This window comes from Alosa sapidissima, chromosome 11, assembly GCF_018492685.1.
Source record: "Alosa sapidissima isolate fAloSap1 chromosome 11, fAloSap1.pri, whole genome shotgun sequence".
NCBI lineage: Eukaryota > Metazoa > Chordata > Actinopteri > Clupeiformes > Clupeidae > Alosa > Alosa sapidissima.
In genome coordinates, this window is record NC_055967.1 from 29538484 (window position 1) to 29562109 (window position 23626).

At 40.5% G+C, this 23626-nt stretch overlaps 3 protein-coding genes across 7 annotated transcripts; 2 read left to right on the forward strand and 1 right to left on the reverse strand.

The window, feature by feature from the left end:
• Positions 1–406: 406 nt before the first annotated feature.
• Positions 407–8596, forward strand: tph2 (tryptophan hydroxylase 2 (tryptophan 5-monooxygenase)). The gene is made up of 11 exons (XM_042111025.1): positions 407–785; positions 1426–1569; positions 1916–2099; positions 2887–3026; positions 3254–3321; positions 3545–3741; positions 4163–4298; positions 6980–7106; positions 7456–7551; positions 7736–7869; positions 8091–8596. The coding sequence occupies exons 1-11, from the start codon at positions 603–605 to the stop codon at positions 8263–8265; spliced, it is 1584 nt and encodes a 527-aa protein (XP_041966959.1). The 5' UTR covers positions 407–602; the 3' UTR covers positions 8266–8596.
• Positions 8464–14035, reverse strand: si:ch211-218c6.8 (apoptosis facilitator Bcl-2-like protein 14). 2 transcript variants are annotated; one of them, XM_042111031.1, is made up of 6 exons: positions 13141–14035; positions 12791–12883; positions 12585–12643; positions 11847–12116; positions 9585–9625; positions 8464–8909 (listed from the first exon to the last, which is right to left on the reverse strand). In XM_042111031.1, the coding sequence occupies exons 1-6, from the start codon at positions 13373–13375 to the stop codon at positions 8903–8905; spliced, it is 705 nt and encodes a 234-aa protein (XP_041966965.1). In that variant the 5' UTR covers positions 13376–14035; the 3' UTR covers positions 8464–8902. The 2 variants fall into 2 exon arrangements, with proteins under 2 accessions (XP_041966965.1, XP_041966963.1); XM_042111029.1 differs by having other exon boundaries at positions 12585–12661.
• Positions 14036–16573: 2538 nt separating this feature from the next.
• On the forward strand, positions 16574–22086 carry LOC121724587 (zinc finger protein 436). Of its 4 annotated transcripts, none has more exons than XM_042111258.1 (8): positions 16574–16866; positions 17712–17905; positions 17992–18096; positions 18208–18303; positions 18734–18844; positions 19182–19302; positions 20084–20335; positions 20491–22086. In XM_042111258.1, exons 1-8 carry the CDS (start codon positions 16839–16841, stop codon positions 21873–21875), a joined length of 2292 nt encoding a protein of 763 aa, XP_041967192.1. In that variant the 5' UTR covers positions 16574–16838; the 3' UTR covers positions 21876–22086. The 4 variants fall into 4 exon arrangements, with proteins under 4 accessions (XP_041967192.1, XP_041967191.1, XP_041967193.1 ...); XM_042111257.1 differs by having other exon boundaries at positions 20084–20380; positions 20491–22081; XM_042111259.1 differs by lacking the exons at positions 19182–19302; positions 20491–22086 and having other exon boundaries at positions 20084–20165.
• The last annotated feature ends 1540 nt before the right edge of the window (positions 22087–23626 follow it).

Consider the following 23626-nt stretch of genomic DNA (forward strand, 5'->3'; position numbering starts at 1 on the left):
TTACCACTCTTGATTTGAAATACCAGACTACTGTCCATGTAGCTTTACTTTCATTACCATGTTATGAAGTCTGAACTATGACATGGTAATTAGTGCATATGGACAGCTAGCTCTGGACATACCTTAAGACAGCATAAGTACTGTAGGGCAGGTCATTGTTACTGTGTCACCAAGTAGCTTTGTGATTAAGGTGAAGAGGGTCATCCATCTTCAGCAGGGCTGATTAGGGGGCTGAGCGTGTCCATGCTTCCAAAATAAGGTGGGCTGGGATGAGTACGTCCACCCCACCCACCCTAAGAGGATGTGCTTCCTCAGAAAACAGAGAGAGATAGAGTGAGAAAGTGTGTGTGAGAGATAGAGAGAGAGAAGGGTGGGGGTGCGGGGGTGCGGAGAGAGAGAAAGAGATTATGGGGGCTGCTGAAAGATTGGGAGAGAAAGAGAGAGAGAGAGAGAGAGCGGATATGCAGCTTATCACATCCATCCATCATGCTATATAAACAGGGCTCTGTACTCACCAAGGGTGTCTTAGCTTTTCCGCCTTCAACTCCAGTGTGAGGTGCGTGTGAATCTTCTGTGTGTGTGTGTCCCTAAGTTTCGCCCCGATGGCGTCCCCCAAAGGCCAGCTGACCAGGAAGGGGCTCCAGCCTGTGCCGAGGATGCAGCCAGCCATGATGATGTTCTCCAGCAAGTACTGGGCCCGTAGGGGCCTCTCTCTGGACTCGGCCATGTTTGACCAGCAGCTGCACACTGGGGGCAACCTAGTGAGAGAAGGGTTCAAAATGATGGTGAGTAAAACAACAACAACAACAACAACAACAACTTTTAGAGGAATTAACACAACATGAATAAACAGAGAAATGCTGGCTATGCAGTCATAGATAAAGCAAAGGCAAAGAGATGTTGCACATTATGTTGTTGTGAAGAACTCAGTATATCTGTAGGTAAATGCAGATGTCAGATAGTTGTTGCTTTATGTATATATTGTGTTGTGTCTGTTTTTCGGACATTTGGGCTTTTTTAATTGCTAATTTCTAATGTTGCAATTTGGCATAGGATGCAAAGGTAATTATGTTGTGAAAAATCTTAGTATCTATAGCAGAGGTGAACACAGGTGGAGTATTGTTTATTTGATCTTTTTTTTTTTTTTTTACTTTGCTCTGTGAAGATCAGACTTCCACATCTAAAATTAGTAAACAGATACATTTTTGTTAACAAATAGCTCACTATGCTAAATCCTGGTGTAATATAATTGTGTAGCTCTTGTGAGTAGGTGCATAATCCCTGATTTGTATTCATAAGAGTTCACCCCTGTGAATAATACATTGTAATCCATCAATATCCTGCTCAACCCACATGCATAAGATCAGATGACTTCAATGCCACTCCTTAAGTGCTTGAATTGTGTCATCCTTTGCCTCCTGATAGGCTCGTAGGAACTCCTTTGGCAGAATAGATGAAAAACCTGATATAGAAGGCAATAGTGCACCCCATGACCCAGGGAAGACTGCTCTCATATTCTCTGTGAAAAATGAAGTGGGTTGCTTGGTGAGGGCTTTGCGTCTTTTCCAGGTAAGTGGATATGGTGTCGCATTTAGATGGTTGTTGTCGAGTAGGAATTTATAGGCTATCACTATGTCTCCAAATCCCAGAGTTAATGAAGTCTCTACCATTCTATTTTTGTCCGATATCTATGTCTAAGACAATAATTAGTCCAAGCCCTAGCTTTATATGTTACATAAGCTTAAGTAGTATTAGGTTCTTAATACCTCATAATCATGCACTTTCTTGTTAGGATCTTGAAGGTGTTAGGATTACAGACATATCCGGACTTTCTATTGTATTACTGGACAGTAGTATTACTCTCTCTTAATTAACACCTACTGTACTTCGGTGTGTTTGTGTTTCCTTGCTGAAGGAGAAACATGTCAACCTGGTCCATATCGAGTCCCGCAGATGCAAGCGCGTGCCCACAGAGGTGGAGATCTATGCTGAGTTCAACTGCACCAAGAAGGAATTTAACGAGCTGGTGCAGTACCTCAAAGACCACGTCAATATCGTGTCCTATAACACACCTCAGCATGTGTGGTCTGTGGACGGAGGTGCGTGCTTTACACTGCCTCATCTATTCACTGAGGAAATCTGGTGCTTTAAGTAAAATGTCTTTACCCTGTAACCTGTTGTTCAAATTCTGGTGTCTGCGATTCTGAGGATCACAAATCGTGTTGTTGTACATGGATTGAGACGATGTGTTCGGTTTGGTGAAAGGTAGCTCGGGAGGATTTAGGTCTACCGTTGCCAGCAGTCACTAAGTGCAATTAATTCAGCACCACCAGTGTGTGGACAGCCGCCGAAAATTCAAAAACGCAAAAGACAAATATGACAAGTGACTCTTAGAATCCATGTGTTTTAGCCGAGTTTTTTTTGCTTTAAAAAAAAAAGTTTAAAAGCTGCCAATAACGCCTAGAAACGGAAACATTTATTTACCCACTGATGTATCCATCTTCACTTCAATCAAGATAAATGGCCTATACAAATAGATCAGCTATAAATATAGATAGATAGATAGATAGATAGATAGATAGATAGATAGATAGATACTTTATTCAAGGTCTCAGTAGCATACAGACATCACGCACAACATGCACAGCAGAAATGGTAAATATAAGTATAAACATATAAACATATAACAAAACTCCACTGTACAACAACAAACAAATAACATATAACATATATAAAATATATATACATATAAACATTTATGTACTTCACAATTTTACTTAACTAAACCAACAGCACCGAACATGTGTGATATTCTGAATGCTGAGGTCAAGGGTCTTAACAATTTTATTTTGCTCGATTTTTAGTAAACTTTCAATTCTATCCTAGACTGTGAGGATTGTGTGTGTGTTCTGGGGAGCTTACCAGATGGGGAAGGAGTTCCCTGGTTTCCTCAGAAGATTTCTGAATTGGACCAGTGCTCCCACCGAGTACTGATGTACGGCTCCGAGCTCGACGCTGACCATCCCGTGGGTGTGGTTTTTATGCAAACACTTTCATATCATTAGCCTAAAACTTTAATTAAAAATAGTTATGTGGCTTGTGAGTGATTTCATCACATCAAACCAGTCATACGATTTGTCATAGCTTGGTGCAGTGTAAAAAAAAAGAACTTTAAACTGTATTATGTTCTCAACATTGATTCTATGATTTCTAATTTTCAAAGCCTACTCTTTTGTTTCCTTGTGTTCTCCAGGGCTTCAAAGACAATGTGTATCGTCAGAGGAGGAAATACTTTGTGGAGGTTGCAATGAATTACAAATTGTTAGTGAAGCATCTACATCCCATTCATTTAAAATTGCATTATTAGTCATACTTCATAATTTCTTCAATTGAGCTTTTTTGCATTATACACAATGCAATAACTGACTCAGTTATTACACTGTGAATGCTGTAAAAAAGTTCATTTGTAAAACTGGTTGATTCTGCATCCAGCCACTGTATCCGCCTATGCAATGACGACCGATTGTATGTATTTCTTTGTTAGTGGGCAACCAATACCTCGCATACAGTACACAGAAGAGGAGGTCAAGACTTGGGGGGTGGTATTCCGTGAGCTCACCAAGCTCTACCCCAGCCACGCCTGCCGAGAGTACTTGAAAAACCTCCCATTGCTCACAAAGCATTGTGGGTACCGCGAAGACAACATCCCCCAGCTGGAGGATGTGTCCCTGTTTCTCAGAGGTACTAAACACAGCTGTAAACATCTTTATTTGAATGAGAATATGTGTGACTACCAGTGGTGTGAAACACTGGCCTAAAAAGCAGTAATGCACTTCAGACATGCTGAATCAAATATTAAGTGTCAGTAAACAAAAAGAAACTTTTGTACAAACAAGGAGATAGTTATTCCATCACAATTAGGTTTGTCCAGTTGAACCCTGAAATGTAATGCAGTTGAATATTCATTAATGTTCTTGTTAGTGGCCATGATTCCATTCATTCAACTCTATTTCTAATTCTGACTCTTATTATCATTCTCCTCTCAGCCAGTTCACAATTCTGCAATTTGATTTATTTTTTTAAATTAAGTATATTCAAGGTTTTTCAAAAAATAATATGTTTCCTCGTTCCTTTGACTGAATGCGACCTATGACCTTTCCAGATAGGTCAGGGTTTACCGTGCGTCCAGTGGCTGGGTATCTGTCTCCGCGTGACTTTCTGGCTGGCCTAGCCTACCGTGTGTTCAACTGCACCCAGTATGTACGTCACAGCACCGACCCGCTATACACACCAGAGCCGTGAGTACTGAGCACACACCCAAACTCACCTGCTGGAACGTGTCACTCACATACACACATATACATATAGACGCACGCACACACACACACACACACACAAGCACACACACAGTGTCACCTACTGGAAGGTCAAACACACGTACACACACACACACACGCACACACACACACACACACACACACACACATACATACATACATACATATACACACACACACAATGTCACCTACTGGAAGGTCACACACACACATACAAAACACACATGTATGCACACAGACATACATAAACACACGCACAGACATACACACACAATCTCACCTAGGGAGGTCACACACTCACACCCATACTCAGACACACACATCACAGACAAATAATTAAAAAAAATAATAATACAATAAAATAGTCTGGCACATACATACATACATACATACACTATCTCACTTCATGGAAGGTGTCACACACACACACACACACACACACACACACACACACACACACACACACACACACACATACACACACACACACACAAATATACTCAGACATACAAACCACGCTTCCCATTTTCTTGGTAAACACAAACATCTGAAGGAAAGAATATGGTATCTTTTAAGAAGAAAAGACTAATACAACACGTGTGGTACAAATGAGTTGAACTCAGATACTTTAGAAGGAGCCCTGTGATATTAGTTAAGATGCCTAACATCAGTGAATGTTATTTGAAATATTTAGTATTTTGCATAGACTGTAGCTCCGCCCCATACACTGGGCTTTATCTTGGCGTTCTGAAACGCATGGTCACTGGCGAATAGTTTAAATACATTTAGATTTAGGGGTTTGTCCAGTCCACATTCGGGGTGGTTTTGTTATCAAACGTCGGGCACTTGGCACAAAAAGGCGGTTCTTATGTTTCTAAATCAGTCATGGGTGTGTTTTGGGCGTAATATCCTTTAAACCAATGAAAATGACATCTGTCATCATTCCCTTTAACAGCAAGCAGCGCAACTTCAAACAGGCAGCGCGTTGTGATAGTCGGTGGCCTTGCACGCAAGACCATATTATTTGAAGTCATTGGCAAAGTGAAACTAACTTCACTGTGGTCTCATAGTCAACGACAAAACAGTTATACACAGTTAATTACTTTCACTATTGACTGACGATGTGTTACCATCGAAAACATATACTGAAAAAAGCAACACTTACCCCAATAATGTTCGAATGACTGAATAAATCTAAGAACATTTATCCTGCAGAAGAGTTGCTGCTTAGGCCTACATCTCATGACAGTGCGTCTTCAGCTGTGCTTCATATGCGCCTTTCGCTATACACCAGGGGCCGGTTTCCCAGTAACATTCACTCTTAGTGAGCTACGAAGTTGTTTACCTTTATAGTCGTGGTTCCTGAACTGTCCCTTAAGAGTCTTCTTACAAAAAGCTCTTACGTCTGACGTACAAGGCACTGTCCACCCTGAAGGTGCTGAATTGGTTGACATCGATTGCTCAGAAATCGATTTTTTACTTCACGTGGAGGCATGACAGCATTATGAAAGACAGAAAGAAAGAACATTGCTCAAATGTCGCCTCCAGTAGGCCTAACATTCACGCTGCTTCAACATGGATGAACTTATTAATAGCATACGATGATAAAAAGTAGAAATTAAATGATCTACCCTTAATTAACAAAGTTTTCACAAGGTCTGTAAGGGGAAGCGAACGGCAATCTATCGGCATGACCAGCTGCTATAACCCCCTAACACCTTTACCCATTACGCCATCCTTCATCACTCCATATGAAGAACTTATTTGAATAATAGTATTTCATTGTTTTGTTTTGTTTTCATCACAGCTGATTGACCAGCAACCTCATTTAATTCAGTATTTTGTGCCATTGGTTAACATTAAACATAAAAGCAATCCCCCATTAAACATTGTAGAAGTTAGTGGGGGGGGGGGGGGCAAGAAATAAGAGAATAAAGCTTTTTAATGCGTGCACATTTTATTATTTGTGTGAAAACATTTCCAGAAACTATTTTCTTAATTAGCCTACTTACATAAAATCATTGGCGAACCAAAACAGTGATATTGTACCATACAAGTTGTATGCGCAACAGAGATTTCTAAAGATTGCTGTAGGCTACAGTGGCGGCGACTAGCGTCGAGAGCCGAAACATTGCTACGGTGCAGCTAAGAGTGCTCCAGACCACTCACCAATGAACGATGTACGAAAGAAAATCGTAGCAAAGTACATTTCGGGAAATGCGTGAAAATGTTATGATAGAGATAAGGTAGAGGTTATGAACTATGTAGGGTTAAGAAGGCTTCGGGAAACCAGCCCCAGTTTTTTCTTAGTCAGTGGCATAATGCTTTTTAGATGGTGTAAGATTATTATATCTATATCTAAATATCTATAAGATATTTTTAGATCATGCGCCAGACCACACCTTATGTCGTTAATTGCCACACCCCTGGGCGCATTGTTTAATAAAGCGCATGGCGAAGTGAATCGTATGGCAAAAAATTTGAGTGTAAGATAGGAATAAGCTTTGCGTCGTGATAAGAATACACTTTGCGCTGCGTTTTAGATCACCAAGATAGAGCCATAATATAATTATGTAGTTCTATTTTATTGTGTTGTGCCTGCCAGTCTTTTCCCATGTTCCCAACGTTCCCATCTCCCACAGGGACACTTGCCATGAGTTACTGGGTCACGTTCCCCTGCTGGCCGACCCAAAGTTTGCCCAGTTCTCCCAGGAGATCGGACTGGCTTCCCTGGGAGCAACGGACGAAGATGTGCAGAAACTCGCCACGGTGAGTGCCACGTCTCTCAGACATTCATCATCTCCCTCCAGCTCTGTATCATTTCTGGTCTCCCTACCCCGGCATCCAGGTGAGGATGAGGGAGATGGAGACGGAGAGGTCCATGTTGTGGTAGTACATGTGTGCTGAGCTGATGCGTCTGATTATCTTTGAGTGGCAGCTATTTAGCATAATGTGAAGAAATGAGAAAGGCACTAAAAAGGTCACAGCTATTGGCAGTGGCATTTACAATCTCATTGTTTGATGTGTGGAGCTGAGCCTCCTGTGTGCTTGTCCACTCTCCGTGGCATGACATTTTCATAATTTCATGTCCGTTTTTCCCCTTCTATGCATCTCCCAGTGTTATTTCTTCACCATTGAGTTTGGCCTGTGTAAACAAGAAGGGCAACTGAGAGCATATGGAGCAGGGCTGCTCTCTTCCATTGGAGAGCTGAGGGTAATCTTCCTACGTATGAATATGAATATTAACAATATATATGAGCATTATATATGCACACATAAATGCACACGCACACACTTTTATCACACATTTGTAGCAACACAGCAGATTGAATCTGAATCTTAATGTGTTCCCTGGTTCAAGGAGTTACTGAGTAATGCTGTTTCTGTTTGCTGTCAAGCATGCACTCTCTGACAAGGCCACAGTGAAGACATTTGAGCCCAGGACCACTTGCAATCAGGAGTGCCTCATCACCACCTTCCAGGACGTTTATTTTGTCTCGGAGAGTTTTGAGGAGGCCAAAGAAAAAATGAGGTAATATATATGTCAGATAACAAGTCTTTGCTCTGTTGGTATATATACTGTACCGCTCATATACATATCCATTACATGAAGAATTTGTGAACTTAAGGGCACCCTATAATTCTTCACTGTGATTCTGAAGACTAGACCGTGAGAGATGTGCAGATAGTTAAGGAGCAGCTGCTGAAGAATTCATCACCCTTCATAACCCATACTTAACCTTCTTTTCTCAGGGATTTCGCCAAAACAATCAAGAGGCCGTTCTCAGTGTACTACAACCCCTACACTCAGAGTATTGACCTCCTAAAGGACACCAGAAGCATTGAAAATGTGGTGCAGGACTTGCGTAGCGACCTCACTACAGTGTGCGATGCTCTGGGCAAGATGAACAAATACCTGGGCATATAGTCTTGTTTGCATCACTCCCATGGAAACGGCCAGCACTTTGTCAGTTTTCAGTTGGTTCTAGTTGTAAATTGTGTGATTGCAAAATGCCTTCAAATGTATTTCACTGCCAATTTTCTGTTGTGCTGCTATAAATCTCTTCCTACTTTCATAGTTTATTGCAGTATAGACAAGGAATAGTGCGGCTTCAGATTCAGAAAGTCAAGTGTCATAAGACCTAAGGTTTTATTCGGCAACACAGACCCAGCCATTTCAGTGTGAGGCCAGTGGCAATGAGTCATTGCAGAGCCCTCTTATATAATGCTGGTTTTCTTCTTATGAAAACATTGTAATCATCAACACTTTATTTAAGGACGCTTACTATAGCATACAATTTCCTGAACGTGTATGAGCTCTTAATTTTCAAGAAAGCTCTTCACATTTATATTCATGTTTTGCTGTCACATGACAGCAGAGTCAAAAACAAACATAAAAAAGAAACAAAAACATTAATAACAAAAAAAAACAGTATTAAAAGAGAAATTCTGATAAGAAAATACAGTATAATCAACAATCAATTAATGGAATTCATACAGTGGAGTCATTGACTGGCTTGTCCTGGCATGTTGTGTCCTCAGTATGTTTCTCAAAGTCACTGTGATCAAGACCTATACACTCATGTCATATATACAGTGAATAAAGTGTTAACATCTGAAAGTGTTAGCATCTGAATACCTGCTCTAACACTGTCCACTGCTGTAGCATTATATATTTTAAATCTACAATGGGATGTTTTTAAAGACTGTATTTCCTTTTAATTCCCTTTCACCAAAAAACGTCGGTCCATTGCAGCAGAATTATTATTATATTCACATTTTCCAAAAAGGTCATTATAAAAATATATGTTGTCAAGTATCAAAGAATATACTAAGATCAGTTTAAAAAAAAACTGTGTTTTCATCTTAATAGTATATCACTGGATCATATCTGCACTCTACATTCTGAAAGTTGGTAGAATTAAATGGTACATGTGAATGATACGTATTTAAGCTAAAGTGTGATGATCATATGTGTTAACACATTCAAAAAGCTGCTGTCTGATCTAACATTCAGTCTTGGGTGTATTGTGAATATAGTACTGGATCTGAAATATTTTGTCATTCTCTGGTGTTAGTGAACTAACTGATCAAATGAATTTACGAATTGCATTCAAAATGAAATCTCTTGGTTATGGACATTTCAGGAGAGAGGTAGTAATGTCAACTTATGGCACAACTATGGTCCCTTGTCAAGGCTTTCCTGACATTAGAGAGAAAGGAAGTATAGAAATCTGTGTGCCTCACTGGACCTCATCTTCATCGTCCTGCCCATCAAAGGCTTTCTCCTGGGGGAAACACAAACACAAACAGATCAGGTTCATGTCTATCTGTGTGTGTGTGTGTGTGTGTGTGTGTGTGTATGAATATATGAATTAAGGCATAAATATGCCAATTTGCCAAATTAGAATTAGATTAGGAAATCTGTTTTCAAATTATGGCGTCAATTATGGACTCATTAAGGGTACTACCAGAGGTGGGACCAAGTCACTGTTTGGCAAGTCACAAGTAAGTCCCAAGTCTTAGCAGTCAAGTCCAAGTCAAGTCCCAAGTAAATACAGAGAAGGGCAAGTCGAGTCCAAGTCCAAGTCACATCAAAGCCAAGTCGAGTCCAAGTCCAAGTCCCAATCTTTTTCAAGTCCTGAACAAGTCATCAGGTACTCTTCACTTAATAATGCCATTATTAGACTATCGATCATAATTTTAGCACTTCCATCTAATCCACAGTATTTTTTGTTTATAAATACAGATTAAAATATGTTCAATGTTTCTGTCTTGTAATCTTTTACGACATATGCATGCGCATACCTGTGTAATCTGTAAACGGATAGCTACATAACACTCAGCACAGCTGCAAATATATATATTGTTTTTCCAAATTGCGGAGCCCACTGTAAGGATGAGTAATAATTTGACTGATGGCAGTTCACTGCGCTAGGCCACAGATTTGCCTGCAAACAATTTATTAGGCTGTCTGGCAGTGGCGACTCATAAGGGAAGCCAAGGTCAACACTTTTATATTATTTAAAAGATAATAATGACAGTAATTTTGTTTTAAAGTATTCATTTCTTAAGAAATACTACACATTTGATGCTGTTTATCTCATTTGTAAATGGTGCACTGTCACTTTAAGCCCATTGAGTCACACGTTCTCATAATGATCCTTTTTTTACCAGCTCCGTTCAAATATAGCCTATGGCTAGTCCACAAACTCAAACATTGTTTGTGCCACATGTATAGCACAATATTAACAACGATAAGCATGATATTAAGTTGGCACAAACAGCTTTCATTCCCTTGGAAAGAGAAGCATGTATGACATGATGCTTGCTTGACATTTTCTGTTTGCAATTAAAAGTGAATTATGAGCCTGGTAGCCAGTAGCCACCTAGCTACAGTAGCTGAGTGAAATGTATTTCAATCGGCATATCATGTGCTTCATGTAAATAAATTATTGAATACTTCAAGACTATTAAGACCAGTTCCATTACACAAGGCAAAGACAACTCTTCATAATATTCTTGTCCACTTTCCAAATCACAGTGAGTGCAGCTATGTCATAGTGACCTGGATCTCATAGTTTATAACAGTACAGTAGGCTAGTGAGAACCGGATAATTCACAATCTCCTCTAATCTCGTATTTGTTGCCTTCACGATTTCCTTTTATATGTTTCTTATATTTAAAAGAAGATATCAATCATCATCAACAATGACAAGCCAGCTGGAACCTACTCATTTTCTCTCCCTCTCGTGCGTGCTTGGATGCGTTCTCAATTAAATGCAGTAGGCTAGCATAAGTTCAAGTTGGATCTTAATGGAGAGGACTCGAAAAGTATCAACTTTATGTAACATGCTGTTGGTGCTTTTTGACATTAAACGTTCTCTAACAAGAGTGCAAATCAGTTTGCAGTAAAGCTACTAGTGATTGGCTAAATGTTGGTCCTTCCTCTGTCTCTTGGTGCCCTACACACAGTGCGTAATGCGTGTGGGGGTAGCGGCAGTACTGTACTGTGCTCTGGCCGCTTGTCTCCGCTATTTTTTTTTTTTTTTTTTTAGTCGCGGGAAAGCGTCTGTGGGGTGACTGGTCCACGATCAGGAAATTTAGTTTTTGATTCGAGACATGTCAAGTCATCACAAGTCAAAGAGGCAAAGTCCGAGTCAAGTCTCAAGTGAATAGTATTCAAGTCCAAGTCGAGTCGCAAGTCATGCCGAAGTTTATCAAGTCAAGTCTGAAGTCATTAAAATCATGACTCGAGTCTGACTCGAGTCCAAGTCATGTGACTCGAGTCCACATGTCTGGGTACTACATAGTTCATACTGCATAGGGATGGATGAAAATAGTACATATTAAGAGAATGTAAGATGTAGTTTATATGGTTGTATTAAGACAAGTAAATAAATAATAAAATTAATGTGAGTGCATGTAAAGGATTTTAAAGAATACATTTATATTGCCTCCTAGAGTCAGTCGAACCAAGCTTTTAGGTCTGGTCTGTCTACTACTTACCCAGCCTCCATACTTCTGCACCCATCCAGAGAAGTTCTGCTGCAGGAAATGGGCTCCGAAGCCCATAATTCGGTTCATGGGCTGCACATCCAGAGTCGAGAGCCTGCTAGTCACCTCAAAGGTCATGGCTATCTGGGCCTGCTGGGTGCCATGTGTACTACCAGCCCAGGAGGGGACAACGCAGTCCAAGAAAGTCTTGGTTACCTTCTCAAATAAGCTGTAAGAGAAGGAGCCTTGGAGCTGTTTGACCAGCTCTGGGTTCTTTTTAAGCTGGGGAGAAAGGGGGCAGAGAGAGTGGAAAATCAGCCTTGCAGGAGGATAGGTTTACTCTGGTACAGTAACATTTATCATAATATAACACAATTGTATTATAGAATGGTTTGATGAAATCATTAAAAGAATGGACTTAATATAAACACTATCATATCAAAGAAGACAAGACACCAAAGACGTCTTTTGTCAAACAAAAGAGTATCTTTACCTAGATGTTGCACTTTTTGTGGGGAATTAAGGTGAATATAAGGAGGCCATATTTGTTTAGCCTACACAAGATCTACAGTATGCTTTCTGGTACATTCTATAAAAAGCTATACTAACATCACACAATGCTGACATAAATGCATCAGGCATAGTAGCCTACAATACAAAAGACACATCAACACGCTTAAATTGGCTGAGGTGCATCAGGCTACTCGAGGTTAGTGTGAGTTGAGTATTGTGCGACGCTACGTTTTTTACCTTTCCATCCAGTTCATCCCCAGCTTCCCTCAGGAGTTCAACAAGTTTCTGGATAAGATCTGCATTAGACGAAATACCCAGTGACAGTCATGTACAATAAGAATATGTGAAAGAGGAAATGAAAGTCACCATCTTCCCTTTAATGCAGGTCACTGCCCATTTCATTCATTAAATTATCTCTAGGTGGGCATCAGAATTAGACCTACCATCGCTATCAGTCACTACATCAGGAACGAGGTCTACATTGTCGGCGATCTGGGTAAGCTTGTCAGCAACACTGCCCAACTCATCCGGTGGGGCTAAAAGGTCAGAAAAGTGCAGATTATTTGTTCTTGTCCTGTCATGTTTCCCTCTATTTTTAGGCTATCATGTTCCTCTTTGTGAAGACCTCTGGACCCAACTTTTATAACCCACGATTTAGTGCAATGAATGCACCATGAAAGACTAACGACTAATGAAAAGTTAAGACAACAGATTTAGAGGACTTATTATTGAGAAATAGTAGGCCTATAGTAGAACCTTTATAGCGTAATGCAATTGGCCGTAGGCTACTCACCTAGTCCCTGGGCAACACGTCTTAAACCACTCGATCCTACAGCTTTCTGGTTTGGCTTGAGTTGAGAAGTGTGGTGGGGTAACTTCAGTGGAGTGACCAGCGACTCGTTCAAAGCGCTTCTTCTTTTAGAACTCCTCTTTTTCCGCCTGGTGCAGTATGCCTGGAGCAACTTAAATTCAGTGCTATCGTCCACCGAGGCAGCTGTTGGACTGACTTCTCCTGAAATGGTCTCCATTGCTCTAGGCTACGGAGTTACACACTTGTCCTACAGTATGTTCGGCTGTGCAAAATAAGTAGGAAGTCATAAAGATAAAGTTATCAGGCCTACTTCCTTAATCAAATCGCCATACGCGCCTATACTGATGACAGGAAGCGGCATATGCGGTGTGCTCGCCGCTAGGTTGCATTGCGCGAATGGTCCAATGAATTGGCTGGGCTCAGCGCAAAATTACTTTCAGTTTTACAATTTAAGGTCAGGGGTCCTGGTATCCAAATGTGTAGTGTAAGTGTTCTTAATATATCAGCAGAACCCACCTCAAGCAACAAAAATGAATTAGAAAAAATTAAAGATCATTTGTGAGAAAAAGCATAAAAAATGCGCTTTAATATAACGGGAAAGTTCATTTCCCCCCCCTAATTTATTTCAAAAAGTAAATCTTTCATTTATTCTAGATTCATTAGATGTGAACTATTTCAAGCCATTTCAATTTATATTTCAAGCCACCAAAAATGAGTAGGCCTATCTCAACATATACTGAGCCTAAAACTCTTAGTCTGGTTCAGTAAACACAACCACAAGCATGGGAAAGACTGCAGACTTGATAGAACAATGATATGATCCAGGGGTTCCCAAACTTTTCCACGACAAGGCCCCGCAAATACCACTAGGTTCTGGCCAAGGACCCCCTTGATGTGTTATTAAACCTATCGACAATACTACCGCAAATGTAAAAATACATTAAGCTAATACTAATAATTATTTTAGCCACAAGCACTTCGCGATGGAGCATACAGTGTGTAAAAATTGTATTTGGGGCTTTCTGCTATATGAGAGCTATCGCTCTACTATTAGTCCAAGTCATTATCATGGGAAATATAATGTTCAGATATGCGTCACATTATTATAATGCCATTGTATAACAATCCTCATAGCAATAGGTATATTTTAAACTTTTCAAATGTATTTATTTGTTGCTTTTATTTTTCCTTCCAACTTGCTGAGGCCCCCTGGCACCCCCTCGCGGCCCCCGAAAACCATTATGATAGCCTACTCATGATACCCTCCACAGGGAGGGTAAGCCACAGAAGGTGGGCAGGGTGTTTTTTGAGTGCTATGAAAGTATATTCATGAAAAGTTGACTGGAAGGAAAGTGTGTTGGAAAAGGTGTGCAAGCATCAAGAGCCACCACGCACAGACGTGTCCAGGAAATGGGCTAAGTGCCTATAGTCAAGCCACTTCTGAATCAGAGACAAGGTAGTGTCTACCTGGGCTAATGAGAAACAGAACTGGACCGTAGTGGTCTAAACCTTATATATACCACACATGTAACAAAGTGTGTTAACTTAAAAAAAACATGGCTACACAAATGTTATTTTTAACGGCACAAATCAGCACAAACATAGCACAAACGATTGAGACCATTTTGGTGAGTTTTGGACATTGATGGGGGGCTGGTGACGTCACACGAGTAATACGTAAACCATAATAACTTAGAAAACATAGTAGCACAAATGTTTCTTTTAACGGCACAAATCAGCACAAACGATTGAGACCATTTTGGGAAGATTTGGACATTGATGGGGGGCTGGGTGACGTCACACGTGTTACAAATAACGGTAGGCCTAGCACAAATGTTACTTTTAAAGGTGCCATGTGTAATGTCCGCCAAAAAATCAATTCATACTCCACATTCCATAAAATATGGGGGCAGTATACCTCCAGAAAGTGAGTTGGTCTACCCTAGAGTAACAACCGAGACACGTGTATTGCAGTTTGGCTGGTGGTTATGTTGCCCGCATACCGCCTCCCATGGTCGAAACTGGTATTATGACACCTGTCGGGCTGTGGCTAGTAATTTAGCATGCTAATTCAGGTTGATAGCTCTGCAGCACTATACCTTGTCATTTTTTAAATAACATCATCGCCCTAATTTCTTCTCATTCTTTTGATGTGTGTAGCTCATTTTTTGGATATTTTTACCTCAATTATTACACATGGCACCTTTAACGGCACAAATGAGCACAAACGTAGCACAAACGATTGAGACTATTTTGGGAAAAATTGGACAAGTGGGGGGCTGAGTGACGTCACTGGCCAGAAAATGTAAAGTTTAATTACTTAAAACCTTTAACAGTACAAACGATAATTTTTACGGCACAAACGTAGCACAAACGAATAGCAGTGTTTAATCATTTTTTAATAACATGGGGGGCCAGCTTCGCGCAGGTAATGCAGCCTTCTACCAGGTGTTTTGAGAGAACTGTGTATCCCTTCAGGACTGATTTTAGGAAAAAAAGTCTTTAGTTGGGTCTAACAATTAATGATCAAATGTCCTAACCTATGTGAGTAGGCCTAGACTATATAAAAGAGAGTTACAACTCCAGACCGATGCCTGGAGTGCCACGGACCTAATTCAAGCACACATTGATGAAGAGAAGTGTTTGACAACGCTAGTGAATATAGGCCTACTCAAAGCATCTTAGGGCAAATCAAGAAAGAGTAGGCTATATGTAGTGCTGTGCTGTTTTTTTTTTTTTTTTTGTTTGTTTGTTTTTTTAAAACATTTTAACCACAATATATAATACAATATTTTCCATCAACATCGGTGCCCTGCTTATGGCGGCCTTACATTGTACGATTTTGGTCTGTTTTCAGAGTCGGCGACTACATTTCCAAAGTCGGACTGAAATCATGGGAGTTGTACTGGAATCGCGGCGCGCTCCCGTCAACTAGATCGTTAAGTGTAAGGTGCCAATCTTAGCGGTTTTTAAGTCAGTCGGAGACAGTCCTTTTCTAGTTTTGCCGTTACGACAATACCATATTATCTGTGAACTATAAAAACCAATAGACCTCTCTCCAACACCAAACAGGAAGGGGCAAAGTAGGCGACAGCGACAGCTAGCCTATATGATTATTTGTTATTCTTATAATATTTGTCATTTCTTATACATATTTAGTCGGCTCTTCCACGTGACAGAACAACTCTATATCGGTTAGGAATGTCACGCATGAAACAATGCTGCAGAAACATGAAAATACAACTTTGAGTTTAGTAGGCTGTACTGACTCTGTTTATCTATTGCACGATGGGTAATAATTTAAAGGAGTCTAGTTGCAGTCTTGTGAATAGTGACCCTGCAAGATCCCTAGTCATTGCAAAATCATAGTCTGTGACTTAAAACTCTACTACTTTTTAGATGTGAGAGGGTCTGAGACTGTAGTCTTTCAAAAATCTTTTCCAAATCTTTCCAAAGTCTGTCGGTGTAAGGAGGGCTTTAGATGATGAAAAGACTTTACTTATGACGGCTGGAAAAGACTTTACTTATGACGGCTGTACTGACCCGGAACTGCCTACACTGGTTGGGAAACCATAGAGAGTGGAAACTGTTTGCAGACTTCAATGATAATGTCATTGTATTTTCCTGGATTTTCCGACCACAAGTTTTTCCACACACTTTAACGTTTAATTTAATTCTCAATGTCGGCGTATCGAAAGCGTGCCAAAGGTTTGTTTGTCTTACAAACATCTGTGTTTTTTAGCCACAAGTAGCCTAACCAGATGTGTGTTGACTGACTTTTTTTTTTTTTTTTTTTTAAATGAGCAGTTCAATGGCCATCATAGACAGTAGGCCTAAAAGAAATGGCCATTCAGTGCACTGAGCGGAACAAAAACATGACGACGTTTAAAAACGTTCATGGTTTTTTGGTCGCCTCATCTCAATTCAAGTCAATGGTGAGGCGGAGGTAGAAAATGTCGAGCTTTTGATGTTCTAAGATAACATAGACTGATTGGTAATGTGGCCAGAGTTGTCCAAAAAGCCAATCTGTAGGTCCTGCCATCGCGAGGCAACAGTAATAGTAGACTACCAAACTACATTAGCTATGCTAGGCATAGGGCATAGGCTATTCTTCTTGGATTGCTCTCTTGTATCTAAGGTTGGATTTTTAAATAATCATGTGTGAAAATACACTGTGCTATACGTTTATAGCTCAAAGAAGGTGTCCACAGCATCACTGCGACCTTTCGAGCATCTCATTGCAACCTTTTGGGTATCTTTTGAGCATCTATTTACACTTACATCAACTGGTTTATTTAGTATGATTTCAAAACCAATCCTTCCTCAAGGCATAAAAACACTGAGAAACAAAGAAATATGAAACTGGTTATTCTAAGTGCTTGGCTTAAGAAACATGAATTAGTCTATCTGAAAATATGTGGAGCTGTGAGCAACCCAAATTTTAAATCTCACAGCAACATGACTGTCTGAACATGGCCTACAGCATGACATTTCCCTCCCAACAGTAGCCTAATCTTAACTAACCCTGATGTCTCTTGTTTACTTGGTTGAAGTTCCTTTATCATCCTTGCGCCTCTGGGTCCCACCACTGAGGCTACTGTCAGCATTCCTGTGGCGGGTGGCAGAGCAGCGCCTAGTCAAGTACTACACCAGGCTGGAGGAGTTTGTCGCAATTGTTCTGGAGATAGTCCCAGACTTACTGAGTGCTACGGAGAGGGTTGAACTACTCTTTGGCCTGAGAGCGAGGGTGAGCGCGAGCACAACATCCCAGGCTTGTAGTGTTGAAGATAAGTATTGCTTTAGTTTTGTTTACACTCATGCATGTTTGTGTAGTTTATTCTAGAGTTATGCCACGATCAGCCATCAGTAACTCTGCAGATAATGCAGCCACACCTGGAAAGAGTCTCTAGCATTGCTAAATCCGTCTCCATTGATGAGGTAAGCTGATAATTCCACAGGGACATTCATGCTGCTGACTTTCATGATCTATTTTGTCATATCAGATCTATTTTTTTTAATATACGTAATCCTAATTTTGCATTTGAAAAGATTGGAGATCAAACCATTGAAGTTGCTGTGAGGAACTTTCTGGATCTCATCCAAACGCTTCTGCGGAATTCCACATACAAGAAGCATTTCTTCCAGGTGAGACTCAGAATGTAAATTGGCCACAGCCATCTGACACCTGTCACCTTCATGAAAATGTCATGAAAATAATAATGGCAATAAGAAAACGAAATGGAGGGAATCATAGAAGATAAACCACGTAAGGGGCATAAAAAGGCGTCATAGAATTTTGGTCGAAAAGTAGGGAACTCACAAGTTAGCGCCCTTAGAAACACTATCATCCGCACAATAGGAGAATTCTGGCGGTTTTTCACATACTGTAGATCTCCGTTTCTTGAGGTCACTGAGTACTGATGGTACAAATAAAAAACGCCAACAGAATGAATGAATGAATTTTGACTATACCTGTATATGTAGGGAAGTGATTCTGTAAAAGCAGGTAATTTGAGAGTAAATTGCCTTGGCATGTGGCACAAAATATTTTTCTCCCTTCTTTGTCTTGTTTCAGGACATTTACCCATTGCATTATGGTCCCAAATATGACACAGCACTTCAGTTACTTGTCTGGGAATTCCTTTGCAGACTGGAATTGGTAATGCCAGTGCCTAGCTTCCATCAGGTGTGTAATTTTTGAAGATTCATTTTTATTTCGAGAAATCTTTATATTACGAGAAAATCTTTATGAATCAAATATCACTTTTTGTAATTAGAAATGGACTGATGAATTCAAGGGTAGCCTACATGTTCAAGTCCTAACATGATGTGATACAAAACATATGTGTTTTGATCTGAAATGTGATCTACCATGTTTTTGGTAGATTTCTGCACATTTCCATTCACAGCATCCCAGTGATTGACTCCCACAGTCAGTCTGAAATGCTGTGTGTACATTTCTTTGTTTCACAGGAAGTCACACAATGCAGAATGTCGCTTTAAAACTAGTTAACCCCTTACAGGCTTCCTCTTGGTTTGATGAAGACCCCTTACTCTTGGAGGATTCTTTAGAAATGGTCAATGACCCAAAAGAAGTTCAAACGTTGTTGCTGCACTTCAAACATTTTGGACACCTGGACCCAGGTCAGCTTAATGTATCAATGCATAGCATGCACATACAAGAGAGCAAATGCAATACAACAACATGAACATTCATGAAATAGGACAAATTGAAGCAATAATCTTTAAGTATAATTATGCTTGCAATTTGCCTAAGTAGATGTGTTGTGTAGTTTAACCGAGACTTTCTCATGAGTTGACACAACACTCAAAAAATCCTCCTCATAGAAATGGATGGGGTTAGTTTGTAACGCCAATTATGGCAGCCCCTTCCGTGGCAAAAAGTCGACATGTGAATATATTGCGCCAATCATGTAGTGTGTTGTGAATACATCATGCCAATTATGTGTTGTGATCTCGCTGCTGAAGCAATGATGGTGTTGTGACGCATTACGCACGTGGATTTCTGCCGAAATAGATGCCCGATAAGTGCCCAAAAAGCGTTACAATATGGCTGCTGGGTGGAGGGACTTGCCTAAAAGGACTTTGGTTTAACAATGTGAATCCTAATTTAAATGCCAGGGCAAAGTGCAAAATTCATGCATGCATGCATGAACTATAGCGCGTGAGAGCTTTTAGCTAACCCCCGGATGTTTGTATAGAATATTTTGCTCATTTTATTAAATTTAGTTAGTTAGTTTTACTTAGATTTTAGACTCTCAACTTTGCCCAGTATTTAAATTAGAGCCCTGAATGTCTAAAATAGGTAGCAATTGATAATATGTTTCCCAATAAAGTATATTTGTGTGGGGCAGGGTAGAGCCAGTGTGGTTATTAAATCTCATTTTCTGGTGGTGTTTTCCAGGATCCTCATCATCACCCATCTTGGCCAACACTATTCTCTCCACATTGTCGGTCTCGTTTTCTGTGAAAACAGTCCTTAGTCGCTGTGATCAAGCAGAGAAATGTGTGTCAACTGCCCATGTAACCCAAGCTTCAAGGAATGAAGCAGTTAGACATAGAGACATTAATGAAGAAGCCCAACATGGAGACATAAATGATGGAGATGGACATGGGAATGTGGATGTGCTCGATCCTCAGAGAGACACTGATCAAGGCAAGCAGAGAAACAGGGATGAAACCCATTTCAGAGTGAAGAATGGTGAGGAAAAGGCTTCCTGATGATTAACCCAGGTCTAAAGTCATCATTCTTGAAATATGGTCAAAATTATGAATTATCAATGCAAGTCTAACATGTTTTTTAACCTGCAGGTCACTCGAGTGAGTTTGAGAACCCAGTAAGCAACAGGAGTGAGCAAGAAGATCTGCCATCATCAGGACAAGGTCCTGGGGTATCCCCACCACAAGACAGCTTGATCGCGGAGGGATCCCAGTCAGTCAGCACAGCCGATGACTCTGCGAATCAGCTAGTACAGCAGGCATGCGCAGAACTTGGGAATGCTTTTTCAAAATCAAGTCTTACCAAAAATCAGACTGGTTACCCTGGAGACAGGCCCCACCTTTGCACTCACTGTGGTAAGAGATTTAAATGCACAACCCATTTGAAGGACCACATACGTATTCATACAGGGGAACGACCCTATGGCTGCTTAGACTGTGGGAGGAGGTTCTCTCGGAGCACACATCTGAGGCAACATATGAGATCGCACAGTGCTGAGAGACCGGGCAGCAACAGACGGAAGCAAAAAGTCCCGACACCCTCAGGAGAAGGACCTAGGCTTCCCCCACCACAAGACAGCATGGAGGAGGGATCCCAGTCGGTCAGCAAGGCTGGCGGCTCAGCAAGTGTGGATAAACACAAGCAAACCCATGTAGAAGAAAAGAAAGCACCCCAAAAGAGTGGAATTGTCAGCAGGATGTTGATTCCTAAACTAAACAACACAGCCACTAGTCGGCTACAGCATAAATGTACTGAATGTGGCAAAGCATTCTTTTCAAAATCAGGTCTCAGTAGACACAAGAAAAAACATGCAGAAGAGAGAAAAGAAAAGAGTCGGGTTGGTGCAAAAATGTTGACACCTCAGTCAAACAGCGCAACCACGAGTGGGCCACTTCGGCATACGTGCTCCGAATGTGGCAAAACCTTCATTTGGAAATGGGCTCTTACTAAGCATCAAACCATTCACTCAGGAGAACGGCCCCACCTCTGCTCATACTGTGGGAAGGCATTTAGAGTGAAGAACGTTCTGGAGTGCCACTTGCGCGTCCACACCGGGGAACGACCCTATGGCTGCCCAGTCTGTGGGAAGAGGTTTGTCCAGAAATCGAACTTGGTTGCTCATGAGCGATTACACACGGGTGAGAGACCTTACCTGTGTTCTGTCTGTGGCAAGGGTTTTCCTGTCTCGGGGGCATTGCTAGTTCATACGCGGCGCCACACAGGAGAGCGGCCATACACGTGTGAGTTCTGTGGGAAAAGTTACACAATGTCAGGCCGTCTGGCTGTACACAGGAGAGTCCACACGAAGGAGAAACCGTATGCTTGTACAATGTGTAAAAAGCGGTTTAGGTCATGCAGCCACTTGAAGAGACATATACGAACACATACAGGGGAGAAACCGTATGAATGTTTACAATGTGGCAAAAGATTTTCGGTGCGAAGCAATATGAATGTTCATCAACGTGTACATAGGTAACATCTATGGTTTCGTGCCGATTTTAGCGTTGTTGGGGCTAAACACTTGAATGTCAGCTGAAATGTCAGAAATCTCATTCATAGATTGCACTCCTATCCAGATGTTTATATTTATAAAATAAACTTGGTTTCTAGACCTTCTGCTGATGACTTGTAGAGTATCACTTTGTCCGACTGTTACCTTTTTTCTGTAGTTCAGTTTGTGTGTCTGGTTGTTGTGCGGCCCGCCGGCTAATTTTCAAAACCCAATGTGGCCCTTGAGCCAAAAAGTTTGCCCACCCCTGTGCTAAGGTGAAACCGTATAACTAATCAGTGTGTTACAAACTATTTTCCTCAGATACCCATTTGAATCGACATATGCAATCCCATACCGTGTGAATGCTTACAATGTGGAGAAAGATTTTTAAGGAAAAGCCATGAGAAATCATGTGCATACAGTAAGGTGACATCTGCAGGTTCATAAAGATTTTAGTTTTGGAATCTGCCATTGTGCCATGCATCTCAATCACAAATTACAATGCAGACCGATCCACATTCATATTTATGTTAAATATCTTGACCTTGTGTCAAGACCTTCATGAAAATGCTGAAACCTGTGAAACTGCTGCAACCTTGGAAATGTTTTTGTATTATAAGTATTATAAGCATTTCAAATCGACTTTATCCAAGGTTATTACCATTTTTGTGTTACCATGTAGCTCCTAAAGAACAGGGCTATTTGTGACTAAGGAAATTGTACCTTTAGGTAAAGAAAAATATTGTTACAGTTTGTTATGTATGGTTTATTAACATGGGCACAGTTCGCCTGTCTCATGATAAATCGATGCTCAATACTAAGTAGTAGCTATGTAATCTAATGACTGTGTAATAAGGAATCCTTTATAAAATTGTGTTTTCAAATTGTGTAGGTGTTGTGAGATCACAAAGGTTTTTTTTTGTGTATTGGTACTAAGTTGATATGCCATCCAGAACTGTTACGGTAAAACTTGAATTGATGCATCACACTATTGCCACCATTTGATAACTGTGGGTCATCTAGATGCTCTGCAATGAATTTCCATCAAAATGTGGGGTTTCGTAAAGTCACAGATTTGGTAAAACCTTAATCAGAATCAACTTTATTGGTCAGGTTTGTGTTAAACAAGGAATTTGACTCCAGTTAATCTTTGCTCTCAAAGTACAACACTCACTTAACATAATAAAGAATAAAAACAGAAAGGTCAATAGGAAATATTAAAATACTGTAATAGAAATATATGGGGAAAAAACAGTAACATTACAAGAGTAAGAATAAGTGTATGTGCAGGATGAATAGTATAAAGAGCAGTAGAATATGGATATGTATAAGTATAACTACAGTATGTACATTTGTAAATAAATAGAACATGGGTGGGATAGGGTAGTGGAATTGTGGAATAGTGCACTATGGGTGGAATAGGGTAGGGCAATCCAAACCAGACAGTGATGGAGGTGCAGATGACCGACTGAATGATGGCTGAGTAGAAAGTGGTCAGCAGCTCCTTAGGCAGGTTAAACTTCCTAACCTCCATAACCTCTGCGGGGCCTTTTTGTGGACAGACTTTTTAATGACACTCATGTTTTGGTGTTTATGGCATGGAGAAGTATCTGGTATTTGAAAGCAAAGGCTGTTGCCTTGTGTAAACTGCATTAGTTAGGTGTTTTATCTGGGACAAATGTAGTCTACAGCAATCCAATTCCAAATTTTAAAATGCCAAATTCATCTCCATTCGA

Coding starts and splice junctions, on each gene's coding strand:
- tph2 (XM_042111025.1), top strand. CDS start 603: ATGGCGTCCCCCAAAGGCCAGCTGACCAGGAAGGGGCTCCAGCCTGTG. Junction 2,100..2,886: donor TGTGTGGTCTGTGGACGGAG/GTGCGTGCTTTA, acceptor ATTCTATCCTAG/ACTGTGAGGATTGTGTGTGT. Junction 7,870..8,090: donor GAGGCCAAAGAAAAAATGAG/GTAATATATATG, acceptor TTCTTTTCTCAG/GGATTTCGCCAAAACAATCA.
- si:ch211-218c6.8 (XM_042111029.1), bottom strand. CDS start 13,375: ATGGAGACCATTTCAGGAGAAGTCAGTCCAACAGCTGCCTCGGTGGAC. Junction 12,884..13,140: donor ACGTGTTGCCCAGGGACTAG/GTGAGTAGCCTA, acceptor CTGACCTTTTAG/CCCCACCGGATGAGTTGGGC. Junction 9,626..11,846: donor TGCAGAAGTATGGAGGCTGG/GTAAGTAGTAGA, acceptor TGTTTCCCCCAG/GAGAAAGCCTTTGATGGGCA.
- LOC121724587 (XM_042111257.1), top strand. CDS start 16,839: ATGTCGGCGTATCGAAAGCGTGCCAAAG. Junction 18,097..18,207: donor AATCCGTCTCCATTGATGAG/GTAAGCTGATAA, acceptor GCATTTGAAAAG/ATTGGAGATCAAACCATTGA. Junction 20,381..20,490: donor CCATTTCAGAGTGAAGAATG/GTGAGGAAAAGG, acceptor TTTAACCTGCAG/GTCACTCGAGTGAGTTTGAG.